Source organism: Phascolarctos cinereus, unplaced genomic scaffold (assembly GCF_003287225.1).
Source record: "Phascolarctos cinereus isolate Bilbo 61053 unplaced genomic scaffold, phaCin_HiC Scaffold_9;HRSCAF=440, whole genome shotgun sequence".
NCBI lineage: Eukaryota > Metazoa > Chordata > Mammalia > Diprotodontia > Phascolarctidae > Phascolarctos > Phascolarctos cinereus.
The window spans coordinates 160,481,216-160,500,847 of record NW_027556402.1 but is presented as its reverse complement, the minus strand read 5'-3'; the positions used below and the strand labels follow the sequence as shown (position 1 = coordinate 160,500,847).

At 36.5% G+C, this 19,632-nt stretch overlaps 1 protein-coding gene across 1 annotated transcript in view; it reads left to right on the top strand.

The window, feature by feature from the left end:
* The window catches only part of DTHD1 (death domain containing 1), a 68,333-nt gene that overhangs the window by 27,511 nt on the left and 21,190 nt on the right, over nucleotides 1-19,632 (top strand). Inside the window, 5 exon segments of the mRNA XM_078148237.1 lie at nucleotides 27-357; nucleotides 1,115-1,294; nucleotides 5,923-6,167; nucleotides 9,060-9,224; nucleotides 18,046-18,335. Coding sequence (XP_078004363.1) covers nucleotides 27-357; nucleotides 1,115-1,294; nucleotides 5,923-6,167; nucleotides 9,060-9,224; nucleotides 18,046-18,335 — 1,211 coding nt within the window.

Sequence of the window (19,632 nt, the reverse complement as noted above, 5' to 3'; positions counted from 1 at the left end):
AAAAATATCATGTGTTTTTTCTGCAGATATCTTGTTACTTCATTTGATGAGACCAGCCCCAAAGTAGTTTGTTATATTACAGCATCATTACCTATTCTACAAAACCTGACCTGCCAGATAACAAACAGTATTAGTTCTTTGATAGTTAAGGATTCTGAAGAATTGGTCAGCAATGTCATCACTGTTGAGTACATAGACCAGGAGAAGAGAATACCATTTCCGATAAGCATTGCAATCCCATTTAGTGCACGCTACAGGGGAAATTACAGGGACATCATGGTGAAAGTGTCTGATAGAGACCTTCAATCAAGTTATATAACCCCAAGTTCATTGGAAGGAACTCGAGGAAGCCATAAGGTTGGTAAATGCTCAGCTAAGGATCCTTCTCCTATTTTGCAAAGTTTCTTAATGTTACTCAGACTACTAGAAAATGCTGTTCTTGAGATATGAAGATGATACTACTGATTATCTATGTTGGACAAGAGAGCCATACATACTTTGTGAATTTCCTTAATCTCCAAGGATACACATTTCTAAGATCCTTTCCCAGAGTTGAGGGTGTAGTTTGATGTCATTGAACAGAACAAAGCTAACTATTGTGCATGGGGAGAAAAAAAAAACAAAGAGAAAATCACTGTGATTTAATTAGCACTGTATTCTCACCAACTAAATATAATAGCCACAGTACCTTTTATAATGGTAATAAGAATTAGATTTTAATGGGATGGAACTCAGAGGCCATTTATTCTAACCATCTCATTTTACAGGTGTGTCCTAGGTATAAGGGGAAATCACAAAGTGTGCCTGGAGCAATGTAGATTTCCCATCTAATACAAGTAGTCAGTCAGTCAATTTGTAGTCTATTGACCTTTAGGCTTCTTAAACTTTAACATTCTTTAGAACTTATGGGGCAGGATTTTCATTAATTTGTGCAGGTAATATCTATCTAAGAGGTTTTCATTTCACCGTTTTTGTCTTCCTTGAAAAGCAACAAAGAGCACATAGTTAGCTATAAATGAAACCCAAGATGTGTTACAAAATTACTGAAATGTAGGACTTTCTTTCACGTGCTGCAGTGTTTTGCATTTGTGTGTGTGTGTGTGTGTGCATTTAGGGAACCTGGGCTGAAGTAAAGGTTTATACGGTTGGCATTTTTTCTGTGGTATCTTGCCTGAAGAAGGAATCCTTCATGGTTCCAAAGAAAGGCCTTTCCCTAAAGCTCAGCATGGACCCCAGGATCTCCTTAAGTTACCCCTTGGGAGTTTTCAACTCTTCAGTCCTTGTACAGTTAAAGGTAAGCATGCATCACATTAGTTGCCTTTCCATTCAGTTCAGCCCACTAATACCACCATTGATTAAGTGCCTACTTTTGTTCATCTGGTGGTGATACTAAGACATAATGAAATAACTCCTGCCCTTAAGGCACTACTTGGGAAGTGATGGGAGATGTGTACACAGACAAGTCAGTACGGGACATATACAAGGGAAATGCAAAGTAATTTTGGGAGCAAGGAGAACAATAATAACTAATAGGATATGTGTTCTGTAGGATAGCACCTTAAAGAGAGTTAGGGATTCTGAGAAGCAGAGGAGGGAGAGCATCAAAGGGTATGGGAGATGGTCTTTGCAAAGGCCTGGAGAGAAGAGATGGAATGTCATGTATATGTAACAGCAAAAGTAAAAGTTTGACTGGAACATAGGGTGTATGAGGGGGATTAACACAAAATCATACCAAAAAGATAGGCTGAAGTCATACTGGGAGAATCTATATGATCATAAATTTGGAGCTTGAAGGGAACTTCGAGTTAGCTAATTCAACTTCCTCATTTTACAGATAAAGAAACTCAGGTGCACAGAGGTTAAATATTCGCAGGAAGTCATGCAAGTAGAAATAACAGCTCTGGGATTTGAACCTAGGTCTTTGGCACCAAATCCTTGGCTCTCTCCCCATTGTTCCATGTGGCTAGCTCTAAATGCTAAACAGAGGAGTCTGTATTTTACCTTGTAGAAACAGGTAGACATTGAAACTTCTTGAGCAGGAAAGTTAAGTAAGACGTGCATTAGGAATCTCATTTTGGAAGCTGTGTAGTAGAGGGATCAGAGAAGGAAAGTACTGGAGGCAGGAAGATCAGTTAGTTGCCTTTTTTTTTTTTGGTGAGGCAATTGGGTTAAGTGACTCAAACAGCTAGTAAATATCAAGTGTCTGAGGCTATATTTGAACTCAGGTCCTCCTGATTCCAAGGCTGGAGTTCTATCTACTGGGCCACCTAGCTGCCCCTAGTTAGTTGCCTATTAACCAGAGTTCAGGCAAGAAATGATAAAGGCATGAGCTAGAAGGATGGCCACGAGAAGGTACAGTGGACAGAGTGCTGGTCTGGGAGTCAGGAAGACTTGGATTCAAATCAAGGATCATCCATTTACTAGCTGTGTGACACTAAGCAAGTCACTTTAACCTCAGATTCCTGCCTCAGATTCCTCATCTGTAAAATGGGGATGATAATGCCACCTGCCTCCCAGAGCTGTTGTGAGACAATATTTGCAAAGTGCTTAGCAGAGTGCCTGCCACATAGTGGGCAATTAATAAATGCTTTTCTTCTCCCATACTCTCAACCCCTCCAGTTGGAGAGAAGAGGATACATGCAAAAAACTATTGTAGAGGTAGAATCTTAATTAAAGACTTGGCAACTGAACCTTTGAAAAATGGATGAATGAGATGTAATATTTAAAATAACAGTAAGTGGATTATTCCAATAAAATACTAATAATTACAGAGTCTTAGATTTAATAAAGAATTCTGTAACTGTTTGATCTTTACAACAATTATGTGAAGTAGTTAGTACAAGGATTATTTTTCTATTTTACAGATGAGAGAACTGAGGCTCATAAAGATTAAATGCAATATTGAAAATAATGAGACGTGGATTCTTACAGCTCAGATAGAATTATATAACATGATGTTTTATGAATATTTTAACCTAATGTTTCATGGAGACTAAACTAACCACTATTTAATGTATTGCTTGGTTTTTCTCATCTTTTTAAAAATAAATTTATTAATTTTTTAAACAATCACTTAAAAAATTGAATTCTGAATTCTCTCTTTACCTTCAGTCCCTCTCCCACAAACTGGGAAGGCAAGCAGTATGATACTGCTGTGAAATCATATGAGATCATGCAAATATATTTCTATATTAAACATGTTGCAGAAAAAAGCACTAAAAACAGATTAGAAGTATTATACTTTACACTCAGAGTTCATTGGTTCTCTCTTTGGAGGTAGATAGCATTTTTCATCAAGACAATTCTGTCTTGATGATCAAGTAGCTAGGTCTTTCATAGTTGATCATCATACAGTATTGGTGTTATTGCATACAATGTTCTTTTGGTTCTGCTCATTTCACTTTGCATCTGTTCATATAGGTCTTCCAAGGTTTTTTTTGAAAGCATCCTGCTCGTCATTTCTTATAGGGCAATATGCACCATCACTATCATAAACCATAACTTGTTCAGCCATTCCCCAATTGATGAGCATCCCCTCAATTTCCAATTCTTTACCACAACAAAAAGAGGTGCTATAAATATTTTTGTAGATATTTATGCAGACCTAGTAATGGTATTGCTGTGTCTGTTTTTTATTTGTTTGTTTCTTGTTTTTGCTAGGCAATGGCAGTAAGTGACTTGCCCAGAGTCACACAGCTAGTGAGTGTTATGTGTCTGAGGCCAGATCTGAACTCAGGTCCTCCTGTCTTCAAGGCCGGTGCTTTATCCACTGCACCACCTAGCTGCCTCAATGGTATTGCTGTGTCAAAGGGCATACACAGTTTTATAGCCCTTTGGACATAGTTTCAAATTGTTCTCCAGAATACCTGTATTATAAACTAACCACTTGTGATGAAATAGATCACTTTCACTCTTTTCTCAGATTGAATTCTTGCCACATTAGCAGAAATTTGCAAGTTTTATTATTGTGTAGTATCCCAACTTTCTGTGCTGGTTCTGAAGTAAGTAACTATCACAGATTCAAAGTTTTCTGTGAATCTTTGGAGAGGCTCATGCCTCTCCCACTGAGGTGTTTACCCTTTATGATTAGCCAAAGGACTTATTTTGTTAGAAGAAAAGGCATTTAATGAAATGGTATGATAAGAATGTAGCAACAAAGCATTTCCCACACAAAACAAGGATTCACTCTTTCAGGAGCATGTATATCAGTAGGAAGAGTGGATATAGGGAGCATGCACGAAGGAGCACACACACACACACACACACACACACACACACACACACAAGCAACAAGGGAAACAGTTCGAGAGGCAACTCACATCTCTGGCATTGCAGGACTGCTCCTAGTTAGGTCATTATTATGCCAGCCAGTACAATTCACCAACCTGATTGTTCTCTAGTCTTTGCTCGACTATGCTCATATGGATAATGGGTCATTATAGCATGTCTCTGCTGTGCTTTGTTGGCTACTGATGAGATGTACATGTACTGTCCTCTAGACAGTGCTCTGCTGGACACTCACTGTCTCTAGATTCTTAATCACCTGAAATCCTTGGATATATATTTTGTTCAAGGAAAAAGCGGATGCTGCCATCATGTTCTTTCATCCTAAAGTGCACAATCTTCCTGTTATAGCTCTTTTGCAAGAAAGAGAAACCTTTTTTCTATTACTTAAACTTCATTAGCATGATTAAAAACAAAGTGTGGGCAACTAGTTAGTAAAATTGAAGAATCTGAAATTTTGGTATGGTGTATATGTTACATGAATACAGCAATATTCATAACTAGATAAATATGGAATACCTTCTTAACCCTCAACCTTATGCTTTTAGGTGTTACTACATCTAAATCACGCAAAATTGATTTTTAAAAATAGATATTATTACAGAAAATATAGTATTTCAGTGTTAGCATGCCTCTACAAATTTCTGTGCATGATTTTTTAAACTACCATTCAATAATAGGGTTGGAGGAGGTGGCTCCCCGATGCAAGTGCTAATAATTTTCCTGAGAATGATCTTGCAAGCAGTTGCCATTATATTATAGTTGAGGGCTGGGATTAGGGAGTTCATACAGTAAGGCTTCTTGGAAAAGTTATATAACTTTTAAGCTGCAAACAGAAAAACTTTTAATATGCACAAACACAAATGTTTACTTAGGAAGGGAATCTCCAAATTAGAAGTTCTTCTGGCAGTTTCCATATATAATGAGGGCAGTCAAGAGTCCATGAGGATTTGGAGGTTTGTGTTTGTGTAGGGATTTTGAAGAAACTAGCCTTCCCTTCTTAACTGCCCCCACTTTTGGAATATGACATAGCTGTCCCTTTCCAGTCATGCACAGAGAAGTCTGGAAATCTGTTCTCTACTTCAGTTTTTTGTAGATGTATAGGTGGAAAGAAGATGGATACTTGATAGCACTCATGCATACCTCATCACCAGAGCACCAATAATAATTTTTAGTAATTAAAAAAATTTTTATCAGAGAAACCAGGTGAGATTTGCTCTGTTTTGAGAGGCTTATAAAAGTAGAATATTAATATAGGAGAGTCATAGCCAGAGAAGGGTAACTGGGAAATTACAGAGACTGTGAGGGGAAAAATAAAGCGGTCAGTTGAGACACCCTTTCAAGAGGAAATGGTAGTAGTGATTTGGTTACAGTTCTCAGAACAAGAAGTAGAAAGTTGGAAGGTACCTATATAATATATGTGGCTTCATGGTGAAAATGACTGGACTGAAGATAATTTAGAAGAAGGAGATGTTATGGGAGCTGTTGTAGTTATAAAGTTTGGATTTATTAAACAAAACACACACAAAACTATATTCTGTAACGCACTAAGATAAACAGCTCAGAAAAAAAAAGTATTTTGCTTCTAATGAAAGTTAATCAATGAGAATTAATTACTCTTTTATCTAATTCATTTAGGTCCAGCCAATTGATCCTTCACTAGTGTCAACATTAAAAATGAAACAAGATCTTTATTATTCAGTAGTATCAACTAGCCCTTTAATTCATCTCCAACACCCAGCAACACATCCTTTTCATAAACCAGTCACTGTCATCTTGCCCTGTTCTCCAAATACAGAAAGAAAAGCTCATGGTGCTGAGACAGACCATAAAAGGGCAACTAGTGCTATTTCTAGAAAGATCACAACTTCCTACCCTATCCGGTGAGTAAGACCATGACATGTTAATCTGACATATCAAAAAATGATGAGACAGATGGCCTGGCACAATGGGGAGAAGATCAACATTGGAATCAGGAAAACCCAAGTTCCAGTCCTGCTTCTAATACAGACTAGTTGTGAAACCCTGGGAAAAGAGCTCCACCAACTCTCTAAGCTAAAAGTTAAAGATGAGTTGCTGATCTAGTATGGGGAATCTCTAGATCAGGATTTCCCCACACTTATAATGAAGTAATAGGTCTGGATTAAAAAAAAAAAGAAAGAAGATGAATTCATGATAAAGGAACTTAAATGATTGACTTTAGTATTCTTTTAGGAAAATGAAATTTCCATTGGATTATTCTGAAATACTTCCACTAAGAAAATGCAAATTGTAAAATACTATGTATACCTGAGTATAATGGTGTGGACACATGGTATCAGAATTTCCTACTATGCTCTGATCATTGGGTTAGATTCTATGGGAAAGGTAAAAGAATTAGAAAACACAGTCTTTGTGTGTGTAACCTAGTTTACCACAAAGAACTAAGTTGGATTTAAATGACAACATATAGTGAGGTAGGTTGATTTGATGTTTAGACTGACCTAAATTTTTTTGCTATAAAATTTAGATTTCAAACTATATATTCACATTTAAACTCTCCTGCCCTCCCCCATTTCTTTTTCTTTTTCTTTGTTAAATTCCAAACCAACTTCATACCAGCATAGATAAAGAAACAGAAAGTAAGGAAGATACAGCTGCTACTCAGATAGGAATGAAATATAAGTAATTATAATCTGTAAAATGAAAGGGTTGGATTAGTATGCCTCTAAAGTCCCTTCCCTTCAAAATTTGTGAGCTAACCATCAACACTGAGCTAATGTGTTGAACTGTCTTTTTAGGGTTGGGGTTAGGATTAGACTTGCCAGGGTCTCACCTTCCTAACTCCAAGTCCAACACTGCACCATCTACCTGCCAATATATTAATATTGGCCATATTAATTAATATCAGCAATAATAAAATATAAAATTATATTTCCTGTAGCATATGTAAGAAAACTTATGAGTAAAATATAAGAATATTTAATGTTTCACTTTTAGCTTACCAGTATAAATTGTTGTGTTTGAATATTTAATAGTATTAAACAATGTCACTTTGAAGAAAAAGGGCAGTTTATTAGGGAAAATCTATTCAAGGTTATGGAATAAGATATTTTAGAGTGACAGGGACAATGCATTTTTTCATGCAGCAACCTATATGTGTATGTGTGTGTATATATATATATATATATATATATATATAATATATATATACACACATTTAATAATAATGCTGAACATATTTTTCTTTGTTTCCATTGTTCCAATACTAAAAGCATAGTGTTCAGAAAGGCAACCTGAAAAGGAGGATGTGATATATTTGAGGAAGAAATGTAAATCCTTGAAAATTTATTTAGTCATGCATGAATTCTCTGAAGGGAACTAGGCTTCCTTGGATACCATAATGACTGCTTGTCTCTTCATGGAAAAATATAGTTGAAGTTTCACACTACACTGCATATCTGTGCTCAAAAATCATCAGTGGCTCCCTATTGCATTTGGAATAAAATATAAATTCTATAAATTGGCCTTATCCATAATTTGGATCTAACCTACCTTTCAAGTCTAATCTTTGTCACGTTATTTCTCTTCATGGGCTTTGTATTATACCTAAAGTGACAACTTGCCAAATTCAGTTATCCTATCCTCTTCTGTCTTTGTATCTTTGATCACATCATACCCTATGCCTGGAATGTACCCTCCCTCTTATACGACACTTCTCATCTCTACTTCTTGAAATTACTCCCTTCCTTCAAAGTTGAATTCAGGGGTCACTTCCTCTATAAGGGCTTCTCTGATTTCCCAAGCTAAAAGGGATCTCCTATTCCTCATATTTTTCACAGCACATCATCTGGACTTTTCCTTTGACTTATTCCATTCTGCCTCATATCATAGATATTTATGTACATGTCAGCTACCTAGATTATAAAATCATTAATTGCAGGGGCTCTTTTATTTTGTTATTACCTCTTCAGGACCATGAATACAGCAGTATTATTATAAATATTTATTAGCTATCATTGAAATGAATTAAAGTATATGTATCAGACTACCCTGAAAGGCATAGTAGATGGAAAGCCAGTCTCCCAGTGAGGAAGACCTGGGTTCCCATGTTACCTCTGACACATACTGACTATGAGACCCTTGACAAGTCACTTAACCTCTCAATATTTTAGGCAACTCTCTATGACAGGAGTTCTTGATCTTTTTTTGTTGTTGTTGTGGAGCTGTCTGGCAGCCTGGTGAAGACTACAGATTATTTTCAGAATAATGTTTTTAAATGCATAAAATAAAGTACCTGGGATTGCAAAGGAAACCAATAAAATTAAAATAAAGATGTATTTTCCCCCTAAGTTCACAGGCTTCCTGAAATCTATCCATGGACCCCAGGTATTTATGGATGTCAAGTTAAGAATCTCTGCTCTAATGCTATTCTTGTTTGTCCTTTGCTTTTGAAGCGGACCAATGATATTACGGGTGATGTCTTGTCTAACACGCTATGTAAGTTTAAGAGAAGGTTCTAAGTTACACTGGTCTTATGTGGAGCTTCCTCATCTAGGAATTCCCCATACCAGTGAATTCAGAGGTCTAGTCCCTGCCTCCTATCCCTATGAAATTACTACTAAAGGAAATGAGAACTGGGCTAGAAGGACTAGGAGTTTTATTCTTGGCTATTCTTGACTACTCATGGCAGACTGTTTGATGTTCCTGTGACAGTTTTTTAAAAAAATATCTAGAATAAGGGTGATTTAATCTGTAGCCATGTCACTAATTTCTTGTGTGTTCCCTTTATGTAGGGCCAAGAGTGCTTCTCTAAGAAAACCTGGGGACAATGTCAGTGAGTCCTTGAAGCTACTGGGTTTCAGAAGCAGAGAGGGAAGTTGGTTTGTTCTCGATGATCTTGTTGTGAGAAACGTGCAGAGTGGAATTGTATCATTTGAATTGCATGAACATTTAGACAGGTAAAGCTTCAGTAAATGAGCAAAGGTTTTCAGTGTCTTAGCTCTTGATGGGCCATCATTTATGTTTACAGATGCAGAAATCCTGAGATGAGTATCATAATTCAAGAAGTGGAACTACCGAAGAGTCATTTAGGCTGAATTGAAAATGCAAACCAGGGTTAGCAAATTTATGTGTAGGTAATATAAGGTATTACTTCCCTTCACGGTAGTTTCACAAAAGATGTGCCCCCAAACGAATCTGATCATATCTTGACAGTTCTAATACTTCGTGTAACTTCAACATGATTCTATGATAAAATCTTTGTTCCTGAAAGTTCCATAAAGATTATGAGAAAGCTGTTTATTTTATGTTCATCAAATGACTATGTTTATGTAGACTAGATTTTGTTTTCTCAGGAGTGGTTTAATTTTCTTTTCTCATTTCAATACACTGAAGCTGATCTAATTTTAAAAATAGTGGTTTTTTTTAAAGATGTCTTAGGAGTCCATGGAGATATTAGAAGGGCATAAAAAGATGGAAACCATATGAAAAGGAATCTATTTGAATGCAGATTCACATATATACGTAGAGGTGTATATGCAATCTTTAGACTCAATCAATGGTCAGATTCTGAATTTTTAAAAATATTTGTTAATCTCAACAGAGTGTATCAAATAAGCATGCAGAAAATTGTTTAAAAGTGTGATTATAATAAGTAAATATTATTAATAGTGATTATATAGTAGGCAAAGAGACTGCATAATCTAGGATTTCACTAGTACAAAGAGCTGTCTGGTGAGGAAACTCAGTCTTATCAGTGCAGGTCAGCAAATTTTCTGCAATGTTTAACTTGAGAGGCTCCCTAAAAGAACATGCAAGTTAGGTGAGTTGGCCAGGATCACATAGTGAGAATGTTTCAGAGGTGGGCCATGAGCCCCAGTCTTTCTGCACCATATCATGCTGCCTCTTATTATTACATGGCACTTGACCAAAATGCCTGTTATTTTTTTTTCTAACCAAAAGGTATTATGTGGACTGAAGTAGAGTTTACTAGCTAGTGAAGATTCAGATGTTCATAGATTTAATATATTTAAACTTTAGATTCACTGCATATCACAGGGCAGAAAACAATATGCTACCTTTGATCTATGTATGAAAATTTGCTTTTTCATTAGGCAACTTTAAAATACTAAATTTATATATAAATGTATATATTATATATAAAAAATACACAAATTTATAAACTTTTTCTTTGTGTAATTTTATTTTATAGGTTATATATATATATATGTACATACATGTACACACAGACGTATACATACACATATATTTTACTTTTCCCCAGTTACATGTTAAAAATAATTTTTAAACACTTTTTTGAAGTTTTGAGTTCCAAATTGTATCCTTCCCTCCCTTGCATCTGCTCTCCCCTCTTTTAGATGTTAAACAATCAGATATAGAGTTATTTTATAGGTAAAGATATATACGTTAGTTATTTCAATTAAACGTGATTATCTCTTGTTTGTGATAATTTCTATTATTACTCACTAGGCTAGTATATATGCTGCACAAAGTAAAATGAATGAATTCATCCATTGTCTTAGCTCTCTGTTTCCTTCACGACAAACTCCCAGATCAAGGGTTCTTTATCTGAGCTCCATAAAATTGTTTTTAATATAGTTTGATAATGACACTTCAATGCAATTGTTTTTTGAAATTCTATATATTTAATTTTTTTCTTTTAAATTCATTATTCCAAGAAGTCATCCATATGCTTAACTAGAACATTTCAAATGGGTTCCATGGTACACAAAAATGGTTAAGAACCTCTGTTCTAAGAGGCAGGTAGATAGTGCAGTGGATAGCGCACTGGGCTCTGGAGTCAGGATTGCCTGAATTCAAATCAGGCCTTGGACACTAACACTGACTAGCCGTGTGACCTTGGGCAAATCACTAAATCCCTGTGCCTCAAAAACAAAAACAAGCTTCTGTTCTAGAAAGTGTGGTCTGCTGTGCTACCTCCATTTCTTTTCTATTCACTTCTCAACCTCGTGCAATCAGGATCTGTACTCTAGCACTTATAATTCAACTCAACAAGTATTTACTTTGTACCTACTATGTACAAGGTGCTATGCTAGAAACTGGACATGTAAAGACAAAAACATAAAATTGTCCCTGACCTCAAGGAAGTTCACATACTGATGGAGGATACAACATGTAAGCAAATAAGGAAATAGAAAATAATTTGAGGCAGAGAAGAGCATTAACAAGGGGGAGAAGGAAGGCCTTCTATAAGAAGTAGCCCTAGAGATTAAACTTCAAAAGAAGTTATATATTCTAAGAGAAATAAGTGAGAATAGAAGACATTCCAGGCCAAAACCAAAAGTGGGAGATGGGATGCCAATTGTAAGAAGAGCAAATAGGCTACTTTGGAACATAGAGTACGGGAAAGGGAGGAACATGTATTAACTCTGCAAAAGTTGACTGACACTTATGCAAAGGGCTTTCTTTATATGTCAGAGTGAGGTTTTTGTATTTTGTCCTAAATGCAGTAGGGAGCCATTGAAGATTTTTTGAGCACAGAAGTGATTAGGTCAGAATTTTCCTTTTAGGAGATTATTTTGGAAGCAGCATGAGGGATGATTGGGAAGGGAAGAGCATGTAAGCAGGGCAACCAATGAACAAAATACTGTAATGGTCTTTCTGAAAAAATGGTAAGCCTGAAATAGGGTGGTGGTTGTATGAGTGGAAAGAAGAGAATTGATGCATGTGGTATTGTGGAGATAGAGTCAGTAAGACCTGGTAAATGATTAGCTGAAGGAAAGGAAAGAGTCAAGTCTGCCTCTAAGGTTGTGAAACTAGATGATGGTAGTTTTATCAGAAATATTGATGCTTGGAGGAAGGGCAAGATTGGGATGTGGTTGAAGTGTGTGATTGAAAACAGATCTGTTTTGTACATGCTGATTTTGAGATAGATTTACTGAAATTGGCTTCTCAAAGGTCAAAACTGATCTCCTAATCATTTGGTCTAGTGAACAAGTTTTAAATACATCAATACTATTAATCACCTGTTGCTTCTGAACATTTTTCTTCCCTTGGCTTCCAAGATGCTCTTCTCTTATTCATTTCCTCTTACTTATCTTACACGTAATCAGAGGATTTCCAGATCTATCTCTATTCCTGAGGTGCTCTTCAGAACTCTCATTCCATATTTCCAGGTGACTCCTAAATATCTCCTCTTGAATGTTTTATGGCACCTTGAATTCAACACGTCCCAAGCTGAACTCATCTCTCCTAAACCTACCTATACCACCTACCCTGCATGACTTCTCAATTTTTTTAAATTAATGGCATGCTTCTACTTCCAGTATCCCATGCTCATACCTAGAGTCACCTGCAGCCACTGAATCTCTTTTTACTTCATATCTTTCTCCTCCTCTTCATTCCCTCACTTAGATTGTTTTATTAATATTTTACCTTGTTCATATCCCCTTTGCTTCTTAACATTGTTCCTATTTTTTCTTGAAGAAAGTGAAATTTCATTTTTTAAAAAAATTGATATTTGATTTTTTTTCTAATTATATGTGAAAACAAATTTAAACATTCATTAAAAATTTTAGTTCCACATTCTCCCTTCCTCTCTCCCTTCTTGCCTCATGGGGAAGACTGGTAGTTAGATACAGGTTATTGTAAAGCTCTCCTAGTCTTCCTGCCATTAGTCTAATCTCCTCTTTAGTGTATCTTCTACAGCTCTACCCAAGTGATCCTTCTAGTGTTCTACCACAGCCATGTCACTTCTCTACTCAAAGTTTTCAGTGACTATCCCTTCGTAGACTGACTAAGGCATATATTTCTGTCTCTGTCCTTCAGGATCCTCCGTAATCTAGCCTCAATCTACCTCTTTAAGCCTTATATCATACAACATTATACACGTAACAAGGACCTGGCTAATTGAATGCCATCATCAGAGTGTGTATAATATTCATTTCCTATTCCCTGACCACATGAAAAGATGGCTATGCTCTTGTGAGCACTGATAGCTTAGAATAGCTACCAAGGATACTCCACCTAAAAGCAGGAAAAAAAAATAGAAGCAATAGCAGGACCATTTATTCATGGGCCACATGGTAGCAACCTGGATGAGTCGAAAAAGGACAAATGCCTTTCTCCTCCCCAAGTGTTTATAATAGTTCTTGTCTTCTCACTTTAACATAGTCAGGCAGGAAATAAAAAATACTTTGGCTAGTCAGTGCTTTTTGTAAGCCTTCTCGATGCTGTCTCAGCAGCCAGTAAAAAGACTCCTCTTCTTTGCATGATAAGGGGATGAGAAAGAGGATATCTGTGTATTCTCTGAATCGGAGAGTGGGGCCCTTGTATTAAAGGTCATCATGCCTTTCTGGAAGCAGGCTCCCCAGTTTCCTCCAGATATACTGGCAGCAGGCAGAGTGCATTGCATCTTTTCTAAGGATAGAGCTGCATTGGCCATACCTCTGTTACATGTATTTCAATGCCAAATAGGACTGCTAATCCTCTTGCTTCCCTGCCCCCTTTGTCTCTGTGCTTTTACTTATATTTTCCTCCAAAATGAAACTGATTCTCTTACATATTTTCATCTTCATCTGCCAACTCCTCAAAGCTTTCTCTTTGCCCATCCTCAAACCAGGTCAAAGTGAATTTTCCTTTCTCAATTTTAAAAAAAATTTTCCTTTGTCTTTATCTATCTTTTTGCCTTTGCTTCACTCTCTCTTATTTTACAGTTAATTGCACATCTGCCTCTCCCTTCCCATTCAACTAGAAGATCCTTTAAAGCAGGGCCTAGGATGATAACATAACAACAACAGTAATAATAATCACAAATATTTATATCATTCTTGTCTTTGTATCCCTAGTATCTGACATGATACCTTGTATATAGTGGTTGCTTAATGAATATTTGTGGAGTTGATTTGAAGTAAGCATTTTCACATATACAAGTCTCCTCTATTTTGCAAAGGCTACAAGGACCAATCCTGCTGCTAACACCCATCACCTTCCACCCAGGTTTTCTTTCATTTTACTCTAAAGCTTCTCAGACAAGTGTTCTCCATCAGCTACTTTCATTTATTATCCCCTATTTCTTAGGCTTGCTCCTTAACATGCAGCAAGCCCTGCCATCAGGCTTCTTCTATTCTCAACCACATTTTACTAACATATCTTTCTCAGGTCATCAGTGACCTGCAACATACCAAATGTGATGGTCTTTTATTAGTCCTATTCCTCCTTGACTCCTATTCAATAACTTACACGATTGGCTATACCTCTCTTCTTCAAAGCCTTTTCTAACTTGGCTCCGGCACTATTTATGATATTCCCCCTCTTTCTATATGTTTGGCTCTGCCTTTACCAGGTCCTCTTGCACCTTCTACCCTCTAAATTCAGGCATCTTCCGAGGCTTTGTCCTTAGTTGGCTCTTCTCTTTCTCCATTTCATCTGCTTTTATAATTTAAGCTACTTCCTCTATATAGGAGAGGCCCACATTTGAAAAAAATCTCTAGCCTCCTCTTCCAAGCTCCAGTTCTACTTTTTCAGCTGCCTACTGAACATTTTCACTTCGATATCCTGCAATCACCTCATAATCAACATGTCTAAAAATGAACTCATCATCTTCCCCTCATACTGGCACCCTTTCCTGACTTCCCTATTTCTGAAAATGATACCATCGTTCTCTCTGTTGCCAAGGAGACTGGAAGAGTCTTTGTTGTCACAGTCTATATACAGACCAGAAAAAAGAATATTTCAGTCATCCACATGATTCATTTTTGTAGGGACAGTTCTGATGTTTTACTATATCAAATGGAAATGTAACCCTCTTACATGGTTCAAAACCTGGGAGTCATTTTCTTTTTTTTGGAAACTTCTACTTCATTCAAACTTACCATATTAAATCATCCATTCTTCTTCAGTAATATCCCATTGAGTTTGTCTACTTTCATTAGCTAGTTTATTGTTGAATTAATTTCCTAATTGGTCTTACATTTATCATAATCTATCCCCAAACCTTCAATGGTCCCCCACTTCCTATTCATATGACCTTTATATCTTTTATATCCCATACAAAACCTACCATAGGGCTATGCATATGCTAGTCTGTCAATGAAGTAAACTTTGAATGAATTAATAAATATAAATGAATTAATATAGCCTCTGATCAACTAACTATCCTCTATTTATGCTTCTCCAGACATAACCTCCTATTTCCTATTTTTCAGCTTTAAATACTCCATTGCCTTTTATTGGAATTGACCCTCCCAACCTAAGTTCTAACCCCCACCTCCTTCATGAAGCCTTTCCTCACCACCTCAAGATACACTATTTTACCTCTTTTCTGAATTTTTATACTCCATATTGTCTTAAACACTCAATTGATACTATTATTTTTTGAGGGGTAGGGGAAGAGAGGAAAGAGGATATCGGAACTGTGATTTCATTGATATAGGAAATTCTCGGTGAAGAAATACATGTACCAATACTGATGAGTACTTTCTCTATAATTGAAAGTCTTAGAGAGTTGCTGGAGTCACTAAGAGATTAAGTGCCTTTTCCAGGATCAGACTGGTAGTGTATATTCTGAGATAAGACTTGAACTCAGTTCTTCCTAACTCTGAGGCCAGCTTTATTATCCCAGCCCTGTTCCTGACTTCTGGACTTCTAAACCATGCCCCCCACTACTGGGGCTTATTCTAGAATTCCCCTCTGTACTTCCGGCCTCCTTACCATGAAACATCCTACCACCCTCATGGTCTACTCATCACGGACTTTCTCTCTGCAATCTCCCTCCTCTCCCTTTTCTTATTAGTGATTTCTACCTGGCACCTCCATTTTTTGGAAGGGCTAAGGGTGACCTGACTCTATTCTCCTCTTGGTCTAGTTCCTGAATTTTTCTGGACTTTAGAACCATGTCCCAAGCTGTATATTTTTCGTATTATTTCTATCCTGTCCCTTTCATGTTGTCTTCCCTCATTTGACTGTAAGCTCCCTGAGGGTAGGGATTTTTTGTTTGTTTGTTTGTTTGTATTTATGTTCACAGTGCTTAGCAAAGCGCTTGGCATATAGTAAGCACTTAGTGTTCATTTCCTTCGGATACAACCTCTCTAGGTGGTATCATACACTTCTGTCTGTTCTTTGTCATTCTTTTACATGCAAATGCAATATGTCTCCCACTAAATCATCAGCTTCTTGAAGTCTTTCAAGAACAATGTTATAGGCAGTCAACAAATATTAATGAAGCTATGCACCAGGCACTGTTCTAATTACTGGCAGTAGAAAGAAAGGGTGAAAAACCAGTTCGCGGTCTAATGAGGGAGACAAAGTGCAAACACCTATATACAAACAAGACATGATTTTGTTCCCAAGGCAAAATTGGAGCCAATCAATAAAGGGAAAGCACTGGTGGTAATGGGGATAATCTGTGCTGCCTCAGTATTTTGCACAGTACCTTATCTATAGGAAACTTTCTATGGAATGTGCTGACTAAATAACTCCACAGTCACTGCATTTTGTGCCATATGAACAAAAGCTGTGCCTACATTCTTGGTCAAGTTAGGAAAGTGATAAAGTCAGTTATTTGAATATTGTCCCCAGAGGCTGCTAAACAACAAGCTTAGGCTTAAATTGACTGCATGACAGACCCAGTTGGAGGTTTTGGCTCTCTGTGTGTGTGTGTGTGTGTGTGTGTGTGTGTGTGTGAATACCTATGATGGAACAGCCCTATAGCTCTGACTTTTTAGTAATAGTTGGCAGTAATTAAGGGGTAGCACTCACTTCTTAAGCCATTTCCTCTTGTTCTAATACAAATGGTTTCTACCTTTGAATATAATTTCTAAGGATTCAGTGATATTGGTGATTATGGTAGATTACAGTTGATTTATAATCACAACTGTGATAATTGATGTAGATACTTTGAAGAGTATAACATAAAGTATGAAATGCTTGTCATTTTTAGCCAATTTAGACAATTTATTAAGTATCAGTATGTTTTTTTTTCTCAGAAGCATTTGTCTGAAAACAAAGGTTCAAGTCCTGAATTTGCCACTTCTTACCTATGTGAGCATGGAAAGTCATTTGACCTCTCAGCCTTTGTTTCCTCATCTGTAAGATGAAGTTAATAGTGTCAGTTTTTTCTACATCTCAGAGTTTTTATGAGGATAAAATGAAATAATATGTGTGAAAGAACTTATAAACCTATTTAGTTCTATGTAGCTATTAAGAAGAAAAGGGGGAAAGTATCCTTTAGTCCATAGAAATTTTCTTTGAAAAACTTTTTAGGGGTAATTAGCACAGCTATTTATATTCTACCTAGACAATTACCAGGGATAAGTATTTCAAAGTGTGCATTTAATATAAAGATATTCTTTTTTTGCCCTGAGAAAGATAAGTGAGAAAAATTATTTTTGAGTCATGTTGATAATCCCTTTCTCATATTTGCTTAAATTATAATCTATAATAGTGCTTGTTTCAAGAAACAATTACACTTTGAAAAATGGTGCTTCCTTTGTCCACTGAAAATGTGTGCTGAGTTGAAAAGGAAACAATGGAGAAATATATATTCACCTTAGATCATCTGTATTTTGCTTATCTATCTCATTATAGAAGAAAGTTGCATGCTTAGCATCTCTCATTGGTACATTTCTATTCAGACTCATTTCCTAACTGTACCAAAGTCTATTGCCTCTGTTAATGCACTGAATGTCTTTCAACCCATCTGCTTTACTTTAAATGAAGAGCAGCTAATAATGGATTTTATTTATATGTCTACAACAACTACATTCTTTCCCAGTATTTCTTCTTATTTTCTTCATGCAGATTTCTTGTGCTTCGCCTTTCTTCTACCATGGACAATTCCCATCTAGTCCTTTTCACAAAGTGTCTAGAGGAAGCTACCTGCAGTACCATGGCCTGTATAGTACTATATCGGAATAAAGAAAACCCTCATAAAGCAATTGTTTCACTAGTGCCTTCTAAAGATTTGAGCCAGGAGCTTCAGAGCCTGTATAAGAGAGGGTTTAGTGGGCCTCCAGAGCCATCTCAGTTTTTCCAAATGAGAGAAGGAGAACAGGTTATTTTAAGGTTTAATGGCAACATTTTTGCTTCAAGTAAGTACAAACCCTTTTTATATTTTCATCTATGTAGTCTGCCCTACGCTTCATCCCATAGTCAGAGGTTGGATTATCATTATTCAATGGAAAGAAACCTGGAGAAGTGTGGTATGCTAGAAAGTGTTAGAAACTTGGAGTCACGGGTACTAGGTTAAAATTCTAACTCTGTCATGTACTAGTTGCATGACTTTGGACAAGTCACTTTAACTCTCTGGGTTTTGATTTAATTATCTATAAAAATAATGAGTGTTAATGTTAATTATCACTAAGGTTGCTTCCAGCTCTAAATCCCATGCTTCCCTTAATTTTCTCTGTGTGTGAAAGGAAGGAAAAGATGTGTATTCTCTCCCATCCTTTCACAAATGAAAGCACAACTACTCTGTATTTAATTTTCATATTCCCATTTACTTTTTAAATAAGGAGTCATGAGCATCTGAAGTTATCTTCTTGTGATGTAATGATAGCTCTGCTACATCATTTGTGGAATGTTAGAGAATGAATAATGCCTGCTGTCTATGGGGAATGCATGAGTATACCCTGAGAATAGAATAAATGCAGTTATAGCATGCATAACCCTGTGAGGTAGATAGTTCAAATATTATGACCCCTATTTTACAAATGAGAAATTTGAGATTTAGAGAAATTTAATCACTTTCCCATAGTTCAGAAGTATCAAACCTAGATTCAAACATAGGTTTTCAGATTCTCAGTATAGGGTTCCTTACATTAGTCTAAGCTGATTGTCTAGCATGAGTCCTCCACAATCTCAGATAGGAGCATAAAAAAAGGACTTTCTCCCCTACACATTTAAAGAACATGTTCCTTGATATACAAGGAAGAAAGAGACTTTGCAATGTTTGTGATTGAGTCTAGGAAAGGGAAAAGTGTTGAAAATTGTGTGTGTGTGTGTGTGTGTGTTTGTGTGTGTATACTGGTTCCATGTGCTCTTGAAACTGGGTTACAGAGGTAGTTGGGGAGATGGAGATGAGAGAAAATAAAAGACTGAGAAAGGCATACAAGAGATCAAAGAACTGAGATGAAATAAAAGATAACACAACAAAGACAAGAGTAAGGGATGAATGATATGTGAGTGGAGAGAAGAAGGAGAGAAGAAAACTGACTGTTTGCTTTAGCCATTGTTATGACTGGATCCTTTTCCTTAAGATTCTTGTATCTCCACCCACTCAATGAAAGAAATCTAGTAGTTTTCACAGCCAGAGGGGAAGGTTCAGTTGGGCCATGTCCCTTTCTAACATTCCTTTGGATCCATATGATATTCTATTTACAAAGTGAT